Here is a 15,286-nt window from a genome sequence, read left to right on the forward strand (position 1 = left end):
TAATTTTTAGAAATTATAGAATTGACATATACAGACTTCATTTGCACTTGAAGGCTATAGTACACAAAAGAGAGTGCACACAATAGCCCCGGGGGCACAAATAGAGGGCAAATTTAGCCCCATTTGTAATCTGATCTGTCAGGTATGTATTTGTTCCTATAACTTTTATCGTGTACCATTTGAAACCTCAGGGTGCACTTACATAACTATTTAAAAAAATACATGTAAAAATATACCTGACTTGACAAATATGGATATTAACCCTTACACACATTTCTCTCTCTCATTCCCCACCACAATAAAAACCCTCTCCATTTGGCCATACCCTCAAAAAAAAAAAAAAAAAAATCCTGAATAAATAGGCTGAGCGTCACAGTACAACCTAAATGTAATCTAAATTTGATACTGTTGGACTAGAGGGAATGCATTCCAGAGCAGAGGTAATTCATCAGAAAATATTAAAGACTTTCCTACCCTCTTTTGAAATCCATCTCTTCCTTCTACTTTATAGAAATAAGAATGGCCATACTGGGTCAGACCAATGGTCCATCTAGTCTAGTATCCTGCCTTCTGACAGTGGCCAGTGCCAGATAATTCCAAGGGGATGAACAGAACAGGGCAAATTCCCGTGATCCATCCCCAGCTTGTGGCACGAGGTTTAGGGACACCATGAACATGGGGTTGAATCCCTGATTAATAGCTATTGATGGACCAATCCTCTGTGAATTTATCTAATTCTTTTTTTAATCCAGTTATACTTTCGGCCTTCACAACATCCCTTGACAATTAATTCCACAGGGTGACTGTGTGTTATGGGAGAAATACTTTCTTTTGTTTGTTTAAAGCCTGATGACTATTAATTTAATTGGGTTAAGTTCTTGTTTTATGTGAAGGGGTAAATAGCACTTCCCTATTCACTTTCTCCACACTATTCATGATTTTATAGACCTCTATCATATCCCCCCTTAGTCGTCTCTTTTCTAAGATGAACAGCCCCAGTCTTTTTAATCTCTCCTATATGGAAGCGGTTCTATATGCCTAATAATTTTTATTGCCTTTCTCTGCACCTTTTCCAGTTCTAATACACCCTTTTTGAGGTGGGGCGACCAGAACTGTGATATTGAAGGTGTGGGCATATGATATTTTCTGTTTTTTACCTATCCCTTTCCTAATGGTTCCTAATGTTCTGTTAGCTTTTTTGACTGCTGCTGCATGACGAGCAGATGTTTTCAGAGAACTGTCCACAATGAGTCCAAGATCTGTTTCTTGAGTGGTAACAGGTAATTTAGACCCCATCATTTTGTTTGTATAGTTGGGACTATGTTTTCCAATATGCATTACTTTGCACTTACCAACACTGAATTTCATCTGCCATTGTTTTGCCCAGTCACCCAGTTTTGTGAGATCTCTTTGTAACTCTTTGCAGTCAATTTTGGATTTAATATCTTGAATAATTTCATATAATCTGCAGATTTTGCCACCTCACCTTCTTTTCCAGATCATTTATGAATATGTTGAACACAACTGGTCCCATTACAGATCCAGAGAACCCCACTAATTTCCTCACTCCATTGTGAAAACTGACCATTTTTGCTACCCTTTGTTTCCTATCCTTTAACCAGTTACTGATCCATGAGAACTTTCCCTCTTATCCCAGGACTGCCTAATTTGCTTAAGAGCCTTTGGTGAGGGCCCTTGTCAAAGGCTTTCTGAAAGTCCAAATATGTTATATCAACTGGATCATCCTTGTCCACATGCTTGTTGACTCCTCAAAGAATTCTAATAGATTGGTAAGACATGGTTTCCCTTTCTAAAATCCGTGTGGTCTTTTCCCCAACATACCATGTTTATGTGTGTGTCTGATAATTCTGTTTTTTACTATAGTTTCAAACTATTTTCTTGGAACTGAAGTTAGGCTTACCAGCCTGTAATTGCCAGGGTTGCCTATGGGGCCTTTTAAAAAAATCGACATTATGTTAGCTCCCCTCCAGCCATCTGATACAGAGGCTGATTTCAGTGATAATATTCCTTCCATAGTTAGTAGTTCTGCAATTTCCTATTTGAGTTCCCTCAGCTCTCTTGGGTGAGTACCATCTGATCCTGGTGACTTATTACTGTTTAAATTATCATTGTGTTACAAAAACTTCTCTATTGACACCCCAATCTGGGACAGTTCCTCAGATTTGTCACCTAAAAAGAATGGCTTTCGTGCGGGGATCTTCCCCACATCTTTTACAGTGAAGACCAATGCAGAGAATTCATTTAGCTTCTCAGCAACGACCTTGTCTTCTTTGAGTGCTCCTTTAGCACCCCAATTGCTGAGATGCCCCAGTGAGTGCTTTGCAGGCTTCTTGCTTCTGGTCTATTTAAAAAAAAAATGCTGTTAGGTTTTGTGTCCTTAGGTAGATTCTTGAAATTCTGTCTTGCCCTGACATATTGTATTTTTGCACTTAACTTGCCAGCTTATGCTCCTTTCTATTTTCCTCGTTAGGATTTGATTTCCAATTTCTAAGGGATGCCTTTTTGCCTCTAACTGCCTCTTTTACTATGTTGGTGGCATTTTTTGGTTCTCCTCTTTTTTTTTTTTTTTTTATTTGGGGCATACGTTTAGTTTGAGCTTCTATTACAGTGTTTTTAAATAGTCTCCATGCCGTTTTCAAGCATTTCACCCTTGTGATTGTTCCTTTTAATTGCCATTTATCTAGCTTTCTCATATTTTGTAGTTCCCTTTATCAAGTTAAATGCTGCTGTGGTGGGTTTCTTTGGCATTTCCCCTTCTGCAAAGCTGTTAAATTTAATTACATTATGATCGCTATTACTGAGCAATTCAGCTATATTCACCTCTTAAACCAGATCCTGTGCTCCACTTAAGACTACATTTAGAATTACCTCTTGCCTTGTGGGTTCCAGTACAAGCTGCTCCAAGAAGCAGTGATTTATGGTGTCTAGAAATTTTTTCTTTGCATCCCTTCCTAACATGACACGCCCCTCCCTACTCAGTATGAGGATAGTTGAAATCTCCCGTTATTATTATGCCTTTGTAGCCTCTCTCATCTAACTGAGCATTTCACAATCACCATCACTATCCTAGTCAGGTGTTTCCTACTGCTATACTCTTATAGTCAGGGGTGAAAGTAACATAGAAGACTTACCGGTATGGGGGCTTGGCTCTGGGCCACCAGAAGGGGCGGGGCCTTGGGTGGAAGGGGTGGGGCTGGGGTCAGCCTTTCCCAGCCAGCTCATCTGCACTGCCTGGCCTGCGTTGCCCAGGGCTCTGGCGGAGATTTAAAAGGGCCTGGGGCTCCAGCCATTGCTGTGGTAGTAGCAGTGGTGGCAGCTGGGAGCCCCAGGCCCTTTTAAATCGCCAGGCCCTGGGGAACCTGCCACTTTTATCTCCTCCCCCCCCCCCCATCAGCGGCCCTGCCGACACAGGGGTGGGTGGGCCGTGTTTAAAATGGGCAGAGATAAACGTCAGCTGCGTATGGGCTTGTACCAGTGGCTACTTCTTACTGGTACGTTGTACCAGATGTATCGGCCTACTTTCACCCCGAGTATAGATAGTATTATTGTTCAGTCAAGTTCATTAATGAAAAAATATTACATTTTAGAGATGTTATATCATATGCAAATGAAAAAAGTTGAAAATTAAAAAACAACTGTGTTTAAAATTTTCATTAGTATAAACTATTAAAACAGGTTAAATATTATAACAATAGGCCCTGGTACGCTCTATAAGGTTTGCTCAGATGGAGGTCTACACTCACGCATATCTAATTGCAGAACTGGGGCCATAGAATAGATTTTAATAAAGGGACAGGCTGTTAGCTAAGAGGACAAAGATGGATGCTCTGAGGAAGTTGCAGTGATGTCTTCGCAATCTGTCACTAATGAGACAGGGTATTTATTTAGAGTAAAAATCGGTAAAAAAAATAAATCTTTGTTCAGATTTGCTGAGGTCCTCTATTTACAGTTGAAATTAAAGAATTACAAAAATGTTTCATTTTTTGGTTTTCTTTCAACCATCTTCTTGGTGCCTAAAATGATGTTATGAACCTCTTATGGAATTAAGTTACATGCAGCAGGACCGCATGGTGTTTGGTCTATATTGAGTATGTTGATTATTTCAGTTTAAACCTTATAAGGCACCCATACACCATAGTGATTGACGCCAAACAAATATTTGCTGAAAACCAATAATAATAAAAACAATAAAGTGGTAAGAGTGAAAGAACTACCTAGTCAAAGAATTCTGGTGTCCCTAATGCAAATTTATTACTTGATTGCAACCTAAGAGTAATATAATACATTACTGTTGCAACCTCAACAGTAATGTATTATAAAGCATTCTGTTATATGTTGCAGTGTAAGCATTCTTTGGATTTTCAAGTGTTAAAATAAATGTAAATGTGAGATGTCTTACCTCTGCTGCAGTGTTCTACCTCTTTTAGCCAATCAGGATTCTGAAATATCCTAAGAGATTAATAAGATTAGTGATAGCTAACTAAGGGTATGTCTACACTACGATGATTATACTGGCATAGCTACATCAGTGTAGCTATGCTGGCATAAACCTGTAGTATAGGCGCAGCCTACACCAATGGGAGAAGTGTTTCCAACAGTGTAGGAACACCACTTCCCTGAAGTTAGCTATCTGGATGGAAACATTCTTCCATCGACATAGCTGCATCGACGCTGGGGTTTAGATTGGCAAAGCTATGTCAGCCAGGGACTGTTTTATTTCCACACCCCTGACTGACATAGCTATGTCAATCTAACTTTAAAGTTTAGGCAAAGCCTTATATTTCTTAGGAACAGTAGGGGATCCTGGATGCCTATTAGTAAAGATGTGATAATTTAAAAATAAGAGCTAGCAGAGAATTAGATGGGGGAACATTAGGGTTTCTTAAATATTTCAAAGGATCAAAGAACTTCTATAGCACGTTGTTATCTAGCCTAAACTGTGCTTTCCAAACATACTTTTGAAATCTGTATTCAGTTTGTCTGCCTAGTATGTCTAAATATAAATGCATCTCTGATTTATAAAGAGGCTTGCTTTAATATCTACAAAATCTGCATTGACATAACCCAACTGGAAAAAAAACTTGATTTCTTCAAAACTTAAAAACAGATCTTGCTTCAGATGCTTACCTTTTGAATCTTTACCGAAGGAGTTGTGGTTGCAAATATTATTTTGTGTTGCTTCTAGTACAAATTTGAAACGGTACATAATATAGCTTTACTATATATATGAACATATATGTATGCATATTTTTTTTTATACACAGGTCTTTACTTGACTTTGAAAACCATTCCTCTGAAATACTAGTTGCCCGAGCTGAACTTATACAAATGATTGAAATATGTCAGGTCCTGAGAAACAGACTGCAAAGAAATCATCAAGTAAGTTGTTACTATATCAGGATTTTACTTTAACTTCTCTTGTTTTGTTCACTTATTGTTTAAAGTTTAGGTTGTGGGTTGTTTGTTTGTAGTTATCATAATTTGGATTGCGCTTTTAAATACTCATTGCCATAATAAAAAGTTTCACACAAAATTTCCTTGCCTTCTGAGTTGATTTCTAGTTTCCAGCAACATTTTGATGATGTAGCAAGGAAACAGTTAACTTTCTGCAGGGGAAAAAAGAGAATTTCCCCTTCCAGAAATCAAACAGAGGTTTTCGTTTTGTATCTTTACATCACCAAGTAATAATGTTACTTTTGTTAAGATGCTTGGCTTTCAAAAGGGTAGGCATGTAATATGAACATAAGAACGGTCATACTGGGTCAGGTCCATCTAGCCCAGTATTCTGTCTTCCCACAGGGGCCAATGCCAGGTGCCCCAGAGGTAATGAACAGAACACGTAATCATCAAGTGATCCACCTCTGTCACCCATTCCCAGCTTCTGGCAAACGGAGGCTAGGGATACCATCCCGGCCCATCCTGGCTAATAGCCACTGGTGGACCTATCCTCCATGAACTTACCTAATTCTTTTGTGTACCTTTGTGTAATCATTATAGAGATTGCCAAAGATATTGACTATGGTAGACAACCCAAGAGCAATGGCATGTGTAAATTGTTAGTGGGAACACAATCTTCCTTGTAGTCTATCTTACCCAACAGTTAGGGAGAACAAAACATATAAAGCAGTGGTTCCCAAACTTCAACAACCTGTGAACCCCTTTCACTAAAATGTCAAGTCTCGCGAACCCCCTCCTAAAAATGAATATTTTCAGGGATTTTCTCCTTTATCTGAGTATAAATTATAAAAGCAGTGATCTGGGAAATATAAAATTTGTTTTTATGACATGCATATTACACACTATTTATTATTTATTATTATTAATCATTACAGTATTTTTATTACATTATGAAAATGGCGACACTCTTCCAATATCTCATTTTCATAGCTTGTATCACTCTGAATAAGCCTGTTAGAAGACAAGGCTCCTATGTTTCATCAAGGAGTATCAGATGTGAAACATCATGAAGGTATTTAAGAAGCCAACTCAAAGAGTTCCTCCTACACAAGCATTCAGGTCTTGAGCAGTCCAGGCAAACAATGCACATTACAACAAAGCTTAAACTTGTTCTTCATAATAATTAAAAAAAAAAAACAATACTAGCTGCCTATTTAATTTTAAAAACACCAAAAAATATCCACCTCCCTTTCCATTTCTTAAAAGGAGTCTTGAAGTTTAAATCTCCTCAGTATGATAGATATGCTTGCTTTGATCTGCTTAGCTCGTGGAAGTCCAGTGGGGCCCCGTGCTGCGGGCCCCGTGCTGCTGGCCCCGTGCTGCCCAGGGTCCCTAGGGACAGCTCTGTCTGCCATTATGGAATTTTTTCCCAAGAACCCCCTGTAACATTTCACGAACCCCCAGGGATTCACGAACCCCAGTTTGGGAACCACTGATATAAAGTATTCATAGCAAGACAGATATAAGCATCGCAGCACATTGCATATGAGAAATCACCTTTCATTTGTGGATTGAGAAATATCCAAACATTGCAAACATTTATGCACATGCTTAATTTTAAGCATGTGAGTATTTTCACTGTTTTCAGTAGGACTGCCCATGTGTTTTAAATTAAGTACATGGTTCTCTTTACATAATTTCATTGGATAACTGGATATCCAAGTATAAGCATGACTTCCTGAGCCTGGAGGATATTACAGAATATAACACGTCTGAATCTATTAAGTCTAAACCTGCACATTTGTATATAGTCTATAAATTAAACATATCCCTCCCTAATTGATTAATTACATCTGGTAAAATACCAGACTGATGATGGTTGAATGTAAATGAGATGAAGAAAGGAATCATTTGTTCCCATAGAGCTAGGTAAATACTGGAAAATATATTTATGATTATTTTTTCAAATTCACTTTAGCATTTGTGATCCCTTTAACACCTCCTTTCCATGAATATTAGTATGAGGGCTTTGTTTTGTTTGTTTGCAAAAATGTTCACTGGAAGAAAAGGTGGCTGGAATACTCATATGTGTTAGCACAAACCTTCATGCCACAAATGACTAATTCAAGCCCTCTGTCTTTAACAGAAGTTGTAGTCATCTAATTATGGAGTAGGAACTATAGCATACAACTTAGGTTAATGATCACACAAGGCAAATACAGTAGATTCAGCTTATTAGCAACCCCTTAATTGCCAGCAAAATTTTGCCTTTGTCCAGCAGTTGCAAATGAGCAGAAGGTAGGTTTCTGGGGCTGTAGCCAGGAAGGAAGTGCGGAGATGTGCCTTCCCTGGTTGCAGTCCTGCAAACCTTCCTGTGGGCAGGGTAGCTGCAGGGAGGAGGGCTGCTTCCTGGATGCTGGGGCTTTCTGTGGGGAGCCAGGGTGCTGAGTGCTCGCAGAGGTATACAGTACTTCTCCCTGTGCTCTCCAGGGATCAGAGCTCAGCATATCCCAGTGCTTTCTTCCCTGGGTGCAGCCCTCTGACAGGGTGCAGCCTGAAGACTGCAGGGAGCCTGCAGCCCCTTATCTCCTGGTCCTTGTGAGTAAGCAGGTTTGTGGGGCTACAGCCAAGAAGGCATGTCGCAGCTCTTCCTTCCGTGGCTGCAGCCTTGCAAACCTGCCTGCAGCTAGGGCTGTTCTTCAAAAGAAATGTTCTTAATAAGCAACATGCCATTGCAAATATCCAAATCCCATTAACATTAAAGTCAATGGGATGGGATTGTTCTTGGCAATAGATTGCTATTAACTGGAAGTTGTTAATATGCAGGTTGCTATTAAGCAGAATCTACTTTAGATACAGAAAAGACTAAAAAAAAAAAAAATAGTTTGCAAGCAATTTATAGATTGAAATTTGTTCCCATTAAAGGTTTGTCAAATAATTGTGACTGAACAAATTTGTAAAAATGAGTCAACGCATGGATAATTTGTAAACAAAATTGAGGGCTGAATTTACTGTGTACATTGTTTTTTCTATGAATAGTTAGACCATCTCTACTTTTTAGTAGAAATTTTTCATTCTTTAGCTATCCATCTCCAGCTACCTGACCTTTCTCTCTGGAGAAGAAAATGTTCATTGTTACCCAAAAGAAAGCTTTATGCAAAAAATGCAACTCATGTATAACCTACATTTACAGCTTCTGAAGTAATCAAATCTGGGAAGATTTTTCTTCCGGAATCAATTTTAAACCTCAGCAGATGGTACAAAGATTTGCTCCAAATCACAATAGAGAGAGTGGAAGGAGGAAAAATCCCAGTCTCAGGATTAATTGGATATGGATAGTTGGATGATAAAAAAATAAATTTTGTGTTCTTACTAAAAGAACAGGAGTACTAGAGACTAACAAATTTATTAGAGCATAAGCTTTCGCGGGCTACAGCCCACTTCTTCGGCTGCATAGAATGGAACATATATTGAGGATATATATATATATATATATATACACACACACACACAGCATGAACAGGTGGGAGTTGTCTTACCAACTCTGAGAGGCCAATTAAGTAAGAGAAAAAAACTTTTGAAGTGATAATCAAGATAGCCCAGTATAGACAGTTTGATAAGAAGTGTGAGAATACTTACAAGGGGAGATAGATTCAATGTTTGTAATGGCTCAGCCATTCCCAGTCCTTGTTCAAGCCTAAGTTGATTGTATCTAGTTTGCATGTCAATTCCAGCTCAGCAGTCTCTCACTGGAGTCTGTTTTTGAAGCTTTTCTGTTGTAAAATAGCCACCCGCAGGTCTGTCATTGAATGACCAGACAGGTTAAAGTGTTCTCCCACTGGTTTTTGAGTATTATGATTCCTGATGTTAGATTTGTGTCCATTAATTCTTTTGCGTAGAGACTGTCCGGTTTGGCCAATGTACATGGCAGAGGGGCATTGCTGGCACATGATGGCATATATCACATTGGTAGATGTGCAGGTGAACGAGCCCCTGATGGTATGTCTGATGTGATTAGGTCCTATGATGATGTCACTTGAATAGATATGTGGACAGAGTTGGCATCGGGCTTTGTTGCAAGGATAGGTTCCTGGGTCAGTGTTTTTGTTCAGTGATGTGTGGTTGCTGGTGAGTATTTGCTTCAGGTTGGGGGGTTGTCTGTAAGCGAGGACAGGTCTGTCTCCCAAGATCTGTGAGAGTGAGGGATCATCTTTCAGGATAGGTTGCAGATTTTTGATGATGCACTGGACAGGTTTCAGTTGGGGGCTGAAGGTGACAGCTAGTGGTGTTCTTACTGTTACTTTCTAGTGATGACATGAACAGTGGTAGAAAAGCACTAAAGCAATACTTGGTTGTATTTCAAAAAAAAATTTGTCCATTTTTTATTCTGTACTCCATTTGCAATTTTATCAATATATTACAAACCCTTTATATATGTTGGAGGGCCGAGTAAAGGTTATGCTGCTGGAATAGCTTAGACATGTTATTCTTGATTATGTTTAAAGGATTGGGTTACCTCAGAAGCTTTGATCCCACAATATGACATATTCCCCATCTACCTTTATACGTAGGTCCGTTTCACTAGTACTAGTAAGATCATTTAGGTCTGTTCCTCTCTCCAGGTTTCCACCGAACTGCGGAGCAGTGAGCGACGAGCACGGCGAGCCATTTCACCAGGACATTGCAACAATGGAGAAACGCTATCAGGGCAAATGAAGCCCATCAATGCTTGCAGACTATTGCTGGACAGTGACAAGAGATGCTCCATTTAATGAATACAAGAGACAAGCCAAGAAGCGCCGAGTAGACACTGAATAGGACTAAACTATGTACATAATAGTTTTTTGCCTTTTGTTTCATAATAAATTTTATTTATATAACCCTTTTGCTGATTTTTAAAGTGTTACATAAACAGGACAGGTGAAATATTATCATGTAAAGCAACCATAAACACATGAAAAGACCTAGGTTTACAATTTATGATTAAAACTCTACTATCTACACAATATACATAGACATAAAATGTAAAAACTTAAATATCTTAGAAACAGAAGCCAATCAGTTGTTTTAATTGTCATATTTGAATTCAGCACATCAAAATACATAATAAATAGCACATTTTATCTCTGAAGCAGACGACTTCTCAAAAATTGTAGACCAGTGTAATGCATAGGCACAAGCAGAGAGTTAATGTTGGCATTTTATGACTTGAGAGCTCCGCTTTGCAACCTGCATATTAGTATAATATAGCTTTTTGTATGGATTTGACAAAATGTATTTTCTTAACAGTTATGCAAATTACACTTAGTTACTATGGTGATGAGCAATGTATGCAATAAATTAACATATTCAGTAGCAGCCAAGTAATTTCTGTTACTTCTTGGAAAACCTGATTACTTTGAGCCTAGGACAACATAAATATATAGCAACATGTATGTTTAAAAACCTAAAACACTACCAAAACAAGACACTCCACTGCACGCACTTCTCTCCCTAGGGAAAGGATCAGAGAACAAACATGTGACGGATGTTAGTCACTGTTATATGTCCACAGGATCGGTGCTATGCCCCCAGCTTTGAAACAGTCTCTTGGAGAAATCCCTTTGATGTGCCACACTTCCAGGGGTCTCACCCTTCCTTCAGGGTAGGCCATGCGGCCTCACCACCGCCTGAGACTGAATCTCTGGGGCTTCAGCAGTCCTGCTTCACACTGTGAGGTCTATTCAGCAAGTCCAACTGAAGTACACTCTGGATAGAGGCTTCCACACTCATCGGGGATTAATGCACCTCACTCAATTATTTACAGTGACACTGACTCAAGCAGCGTTTTCAAAACAGTAGCATTTATTATCCAACTGGAACATAGCATAGGAAGTCTTAAAATTAGCAAAGAGAGGCAGAAGATAAGCCATAGTCCATCCTGGCCAAGCCAGTGCCATGATGAGCCAGCCAAACTGTAATGAACACCATCTCTGGCTCTCCTTCTTATTTATTTCCTTCCCTAGTCAGTTCCCAGGTGAGAGAGCTACCAAGCTTCTTCCAGAGCTCAAATTTATTCCCCCCTACCTCACACCTCTCAGTCCTTTGTTCTCAAGCTGAGGTGTCTGCGCTGATTCCCTGCTTCGAGGCTGGGAAATCCTCCTCCATCTGGATCACTGGTTGCTAGGTGTCGATGTCCTGGTGATCGGGCTTTCCATTGTCGTCTTGGTTTTTTCACTGAGATGGATCAGCTTAGGCCAGTCCTTTTTAATGATCTATTCAGTCCACTCAGAGAGCTAGGCAACACACATACCTGCCTATGGCCAGGTCTACACTACAGACCTACATCAGTATAACTACATCGCTCAGGGGTGTGAAAAATCCACACCCCTGAGTGAAGTTATACCAAGCTAACCTCCGTGTAGACAGCACTATGTCAAGGGAAGAGCTTCTCCGACTGACATAGCTACTGCCTCTCAGAGAGGTGGATTAACTACACTGTCAAGGGAAAGCTCTCCCGTCAGCGTAGGAGCATCTTCACTAAAGCACTGCAGCTGTGCTGCTGTAGCGCTGTACGTGAACACAAGCTCTATGTCTCTTAGCCTGTCCTGAGAGCAAACTTAGTTCTGTTTCCCTCACTGGGTAGCAATGCAATATATAGGGGAAACTGAGGCAAGTATAGGCTTCATAAAAATATTACCAAAAATTCCCACCGTGTCACAGTCACATTTCTTAATGCAGTACAGGAAGGTGCTCAGATACTGTTGTGATGAGCATGGTATGAGAACATATATAGAATTGGATATCAAAAGTTAGCTATTAGAAATTGATTTTTAACATCAAGATGATAGGATGGGACACATCTAACTGGCTTTTTTTGAAAAAATATGGCAGAGACATTTTTTAATCAGTTGCTGCCGAGTCAGGATTAGTTGATTATGTTGTTGTGGAAACGGCTAATCATGATAAATTGTCCAATGCTCGGGCAATATTTACTAGGAACAAGGCAGACCCACTTGTCACCTAAAACCAGATTTGAATTTGAAGTGTCCAAAGAAGACAGGGTACTGCATTAGTCCAATGGATTTGCTTTTCTTTCTTTCCTTCCAGCCAAGTTTTATGGAAGTTCAACAGGAAAACAATGTGTTTGATACCCTACAACTTTTCTGCCTTAAACCATCTCATGCAAAACTAGTCATTTACCTTAGAAATTCCTCATCATTTAAACGTATCTAGTAGATTGTAAGGCTTTTGTTTTCCTCTTTAAATCTTAAAAGCCTTGTCTATACTTAAAAGCTTTGCTAGCATAGCTACACAGGCAAACCCTCCTAATGTAGTTTATACCAGTATAGTTTATACGATTTATTTTTGTGTAAAATAAGCTACCCCAGCAAAACAACATTTTTGCCAGCATAACTGCATCTGTAGTAGGCCTTTTGCCAGTACAGCTCTACTGGGGGTCGGATGTATGATCACATCCCTAACTGACATCGCTATCCCAGCAAACCTTTTAAATGTAGACCAGGTCTTAAATAGACCTATACAATAAAATTTCAGGTCCTGAACTGGTTGCCCTTAAAACATGTATACAACCTTTTCCTAACAATGTCACAACAATCAAATCAGAAATTAAAAGAAAACCTTAAGGACAATTTTCATATCACATTGTTACATCAATTTTACATAATAAAGGTCTTGGCTTTAAACTTTCTACAGCAAAGAAGTTTTAAGAATCTCTGAGTGAAGAGATTTATATATCCAAGGGAGAAAAAAAAATTCAGAATTAAGGCAAAACATTTATTTGCCTGTGTATTGGTTTTATTTTACATCTGTGAAAAATATACTTACAGAAGAGTAGTAATGTGCTGCTTACAACGTGACACAGAAAACAGTGTAGGATTCATTTCTCTACCTACCCCAATTTCTCTTTTAGAACCAGATTTGAAGAGGTAGGGTGGGGTGCAGGGGGGAGAGAAAGGTCTAAAGAAGCTTTGACTTTAAGCCCTGTGGGCACTGGTGCTTTGTTTCTTGCATATATTGCTATTATTAAAAAAATACTTTTGGTCCCCCATCAAATGTTTCACTTATTGCAAGGAAAACCAAACTATGATAAAAAACAGATGAGATCCTAAGCTCTATAGCATTCTAATACAAAAGGTCTCAATAGACATAGTCTTACCTTTTTTCTAATTAAGAAACATAGGTGGATCAATATGACATTCATTGATTCTGTTACATTCAATACTCTGCAACAGAATAACTTTATATTTGTTTTTTTAAACATTAAAGACTTACTTTTAAATCAATTTTAGCAAAGCATTAAATATAATTTTCTGAATTTAAAATCACTCAAATTGATCTTCACAGACATTCTATATTATTCTTGTAGAGAACGAATGGCATGAATGTTATGAGTCTCTCTATTCAAACATTTAATTACAAGATCCAATCATACTGAAATATGCCAAAAGCACTTATCCCAACTCAGAAAAAAAAGCCATTTATATATGATGGAGTGGACTCAGAGTTCATATATATAAAATACATTGCTTTCTTACACTGTTTCTATTTAGGTCATAAACTGTTACTATACACTATTAGCAATGGAAAATTGGGGTGTATTTCTTCTTTAGCCAGTGAAGTACTGTTTATTTGGAAACAAAAAGTCATTCCAAAGCCATCACCTGAACTCTACTACATTCTCAATCATAGTAGCCACCCAGTGGAAAATTTTTGTAATGCTCATGTATAGTAAGGGTTTGGACTTCAGAGGTGCAGAGGACCCACAGTTTCCACTGATATCTGCTGTCCATGAATGCTCAGTACCACTGAAAATGAGACTCTAAAAACATTAGCATTTACTCTTTGAAAATAATCTTTATCTGAAATGTACAATATTGCACCCAAGAACTAGAAATTCAAAAGATTCTATAAATTTTAAACTAAATTTATAAAACGAAGTCTTCTAAAAAGAAAATAGAGAGACTAGCTCTCAACTTGAGTTTCTCTAACTTTCAGTGTAAAGAACTGAACAAAAGTACTGTATAAAAATCACTAAAAGAATTAATAGAAAACATTATTTAAATGTAGGATTTAAATTTTATGTAAGTATTCAGCTATAAATGCCATCTAAAACACAAGTTTCAGCGGTAGCCGTGTTAGTCTGTATCAGCAAAAAAAACGAGGAGTCCTTGTGGCACCATAGAGACTAACAAATTTATTTGGGCATAAGCTTTCGTGGGCTAGAACCCACTTCATCAGATGTATGAAGTAAAAGATACAGAAGCAGGTATAAATATATGAAGGGATGTGGGTTGCTTTACGAAGTGTTAAGCCTAATCTGATGGTATCTAGTTTGCAAATTAATTCCAGTTCTGCAGCTTCACGTTGGAGTCTGTTTTTGAAGTTTTTTTGTTGAAGAACAAAACGTTGAAGTAACAGAACGCCAGTAGCCGTCACCTACGGCCCACAACTAAAACCTCTCCAGCTCATCATCAAGGATCTACATACAACCTATCCTGAAGGACGATCCCTCACTCCTACCGACCTTGGGAGACAGGCCAGTCCTCGCTTACAGACAGCCCCCCCAACCTGAAGCAAATACTCACCAGCAACTACACATCACACAACAAAAACACCAACCCAGGTACCAAACCCTGCTACAAACCCCAGTGCCAACTCTGTCCACATATCTATTCAAGGGACACCATCATAGGACCTAACCACATCAACCACACCATCCGGGGCTCATTCACCTGCACATCTACCAATGTGATATATGCCATCATGTGCCAGCAATGCCCCTCTGCCATGTACATTGGCCAAACTGGAAAGTCTCTACACAAAAGAATAAATGGACACAAATCTGACATCAGGAATCATAACATTC

At 38.8% G+C, this 15,286-nt stretch overlaps 1 protein-coding gene across 1 annotated transcript in view; it reads left to right on the forward strand.

Annotated features, from left to right (window-relative positions):
• The window catches only part of LOC112104321, a 97,822-nt gene that overhangs the window by 55,628 nt on the left and 26,908 nt on the right, over nt 1-15,286 (forward strand). The window contains exon 6 of the mRNA XM_029910926.1: nt 5,286-5,400. Within this exon, the coding sequence (XP_029766786.1) occupies nt 5,286-5,400 (115 nt within the window). The remainder of the gene's footprint in view (nt 1-5,285; nt 5,401-15,286) is intronic.

Source organism: Terrapene carolina, unplaced genomic scaffold, assembly GCF_002925995.2.
Source record: "Terrapene carolina triunguis isolate 2854851 unplaced genomic scaffold, T_m_triunguis-2.0 Scaffold69, whole genome shotgun sequence".
NCBI classification, from domain to species: Eukaryota; Metazoa; Chordata; order Testudines; family Emydidae; genus Terrapene; species Terrapene triunguis.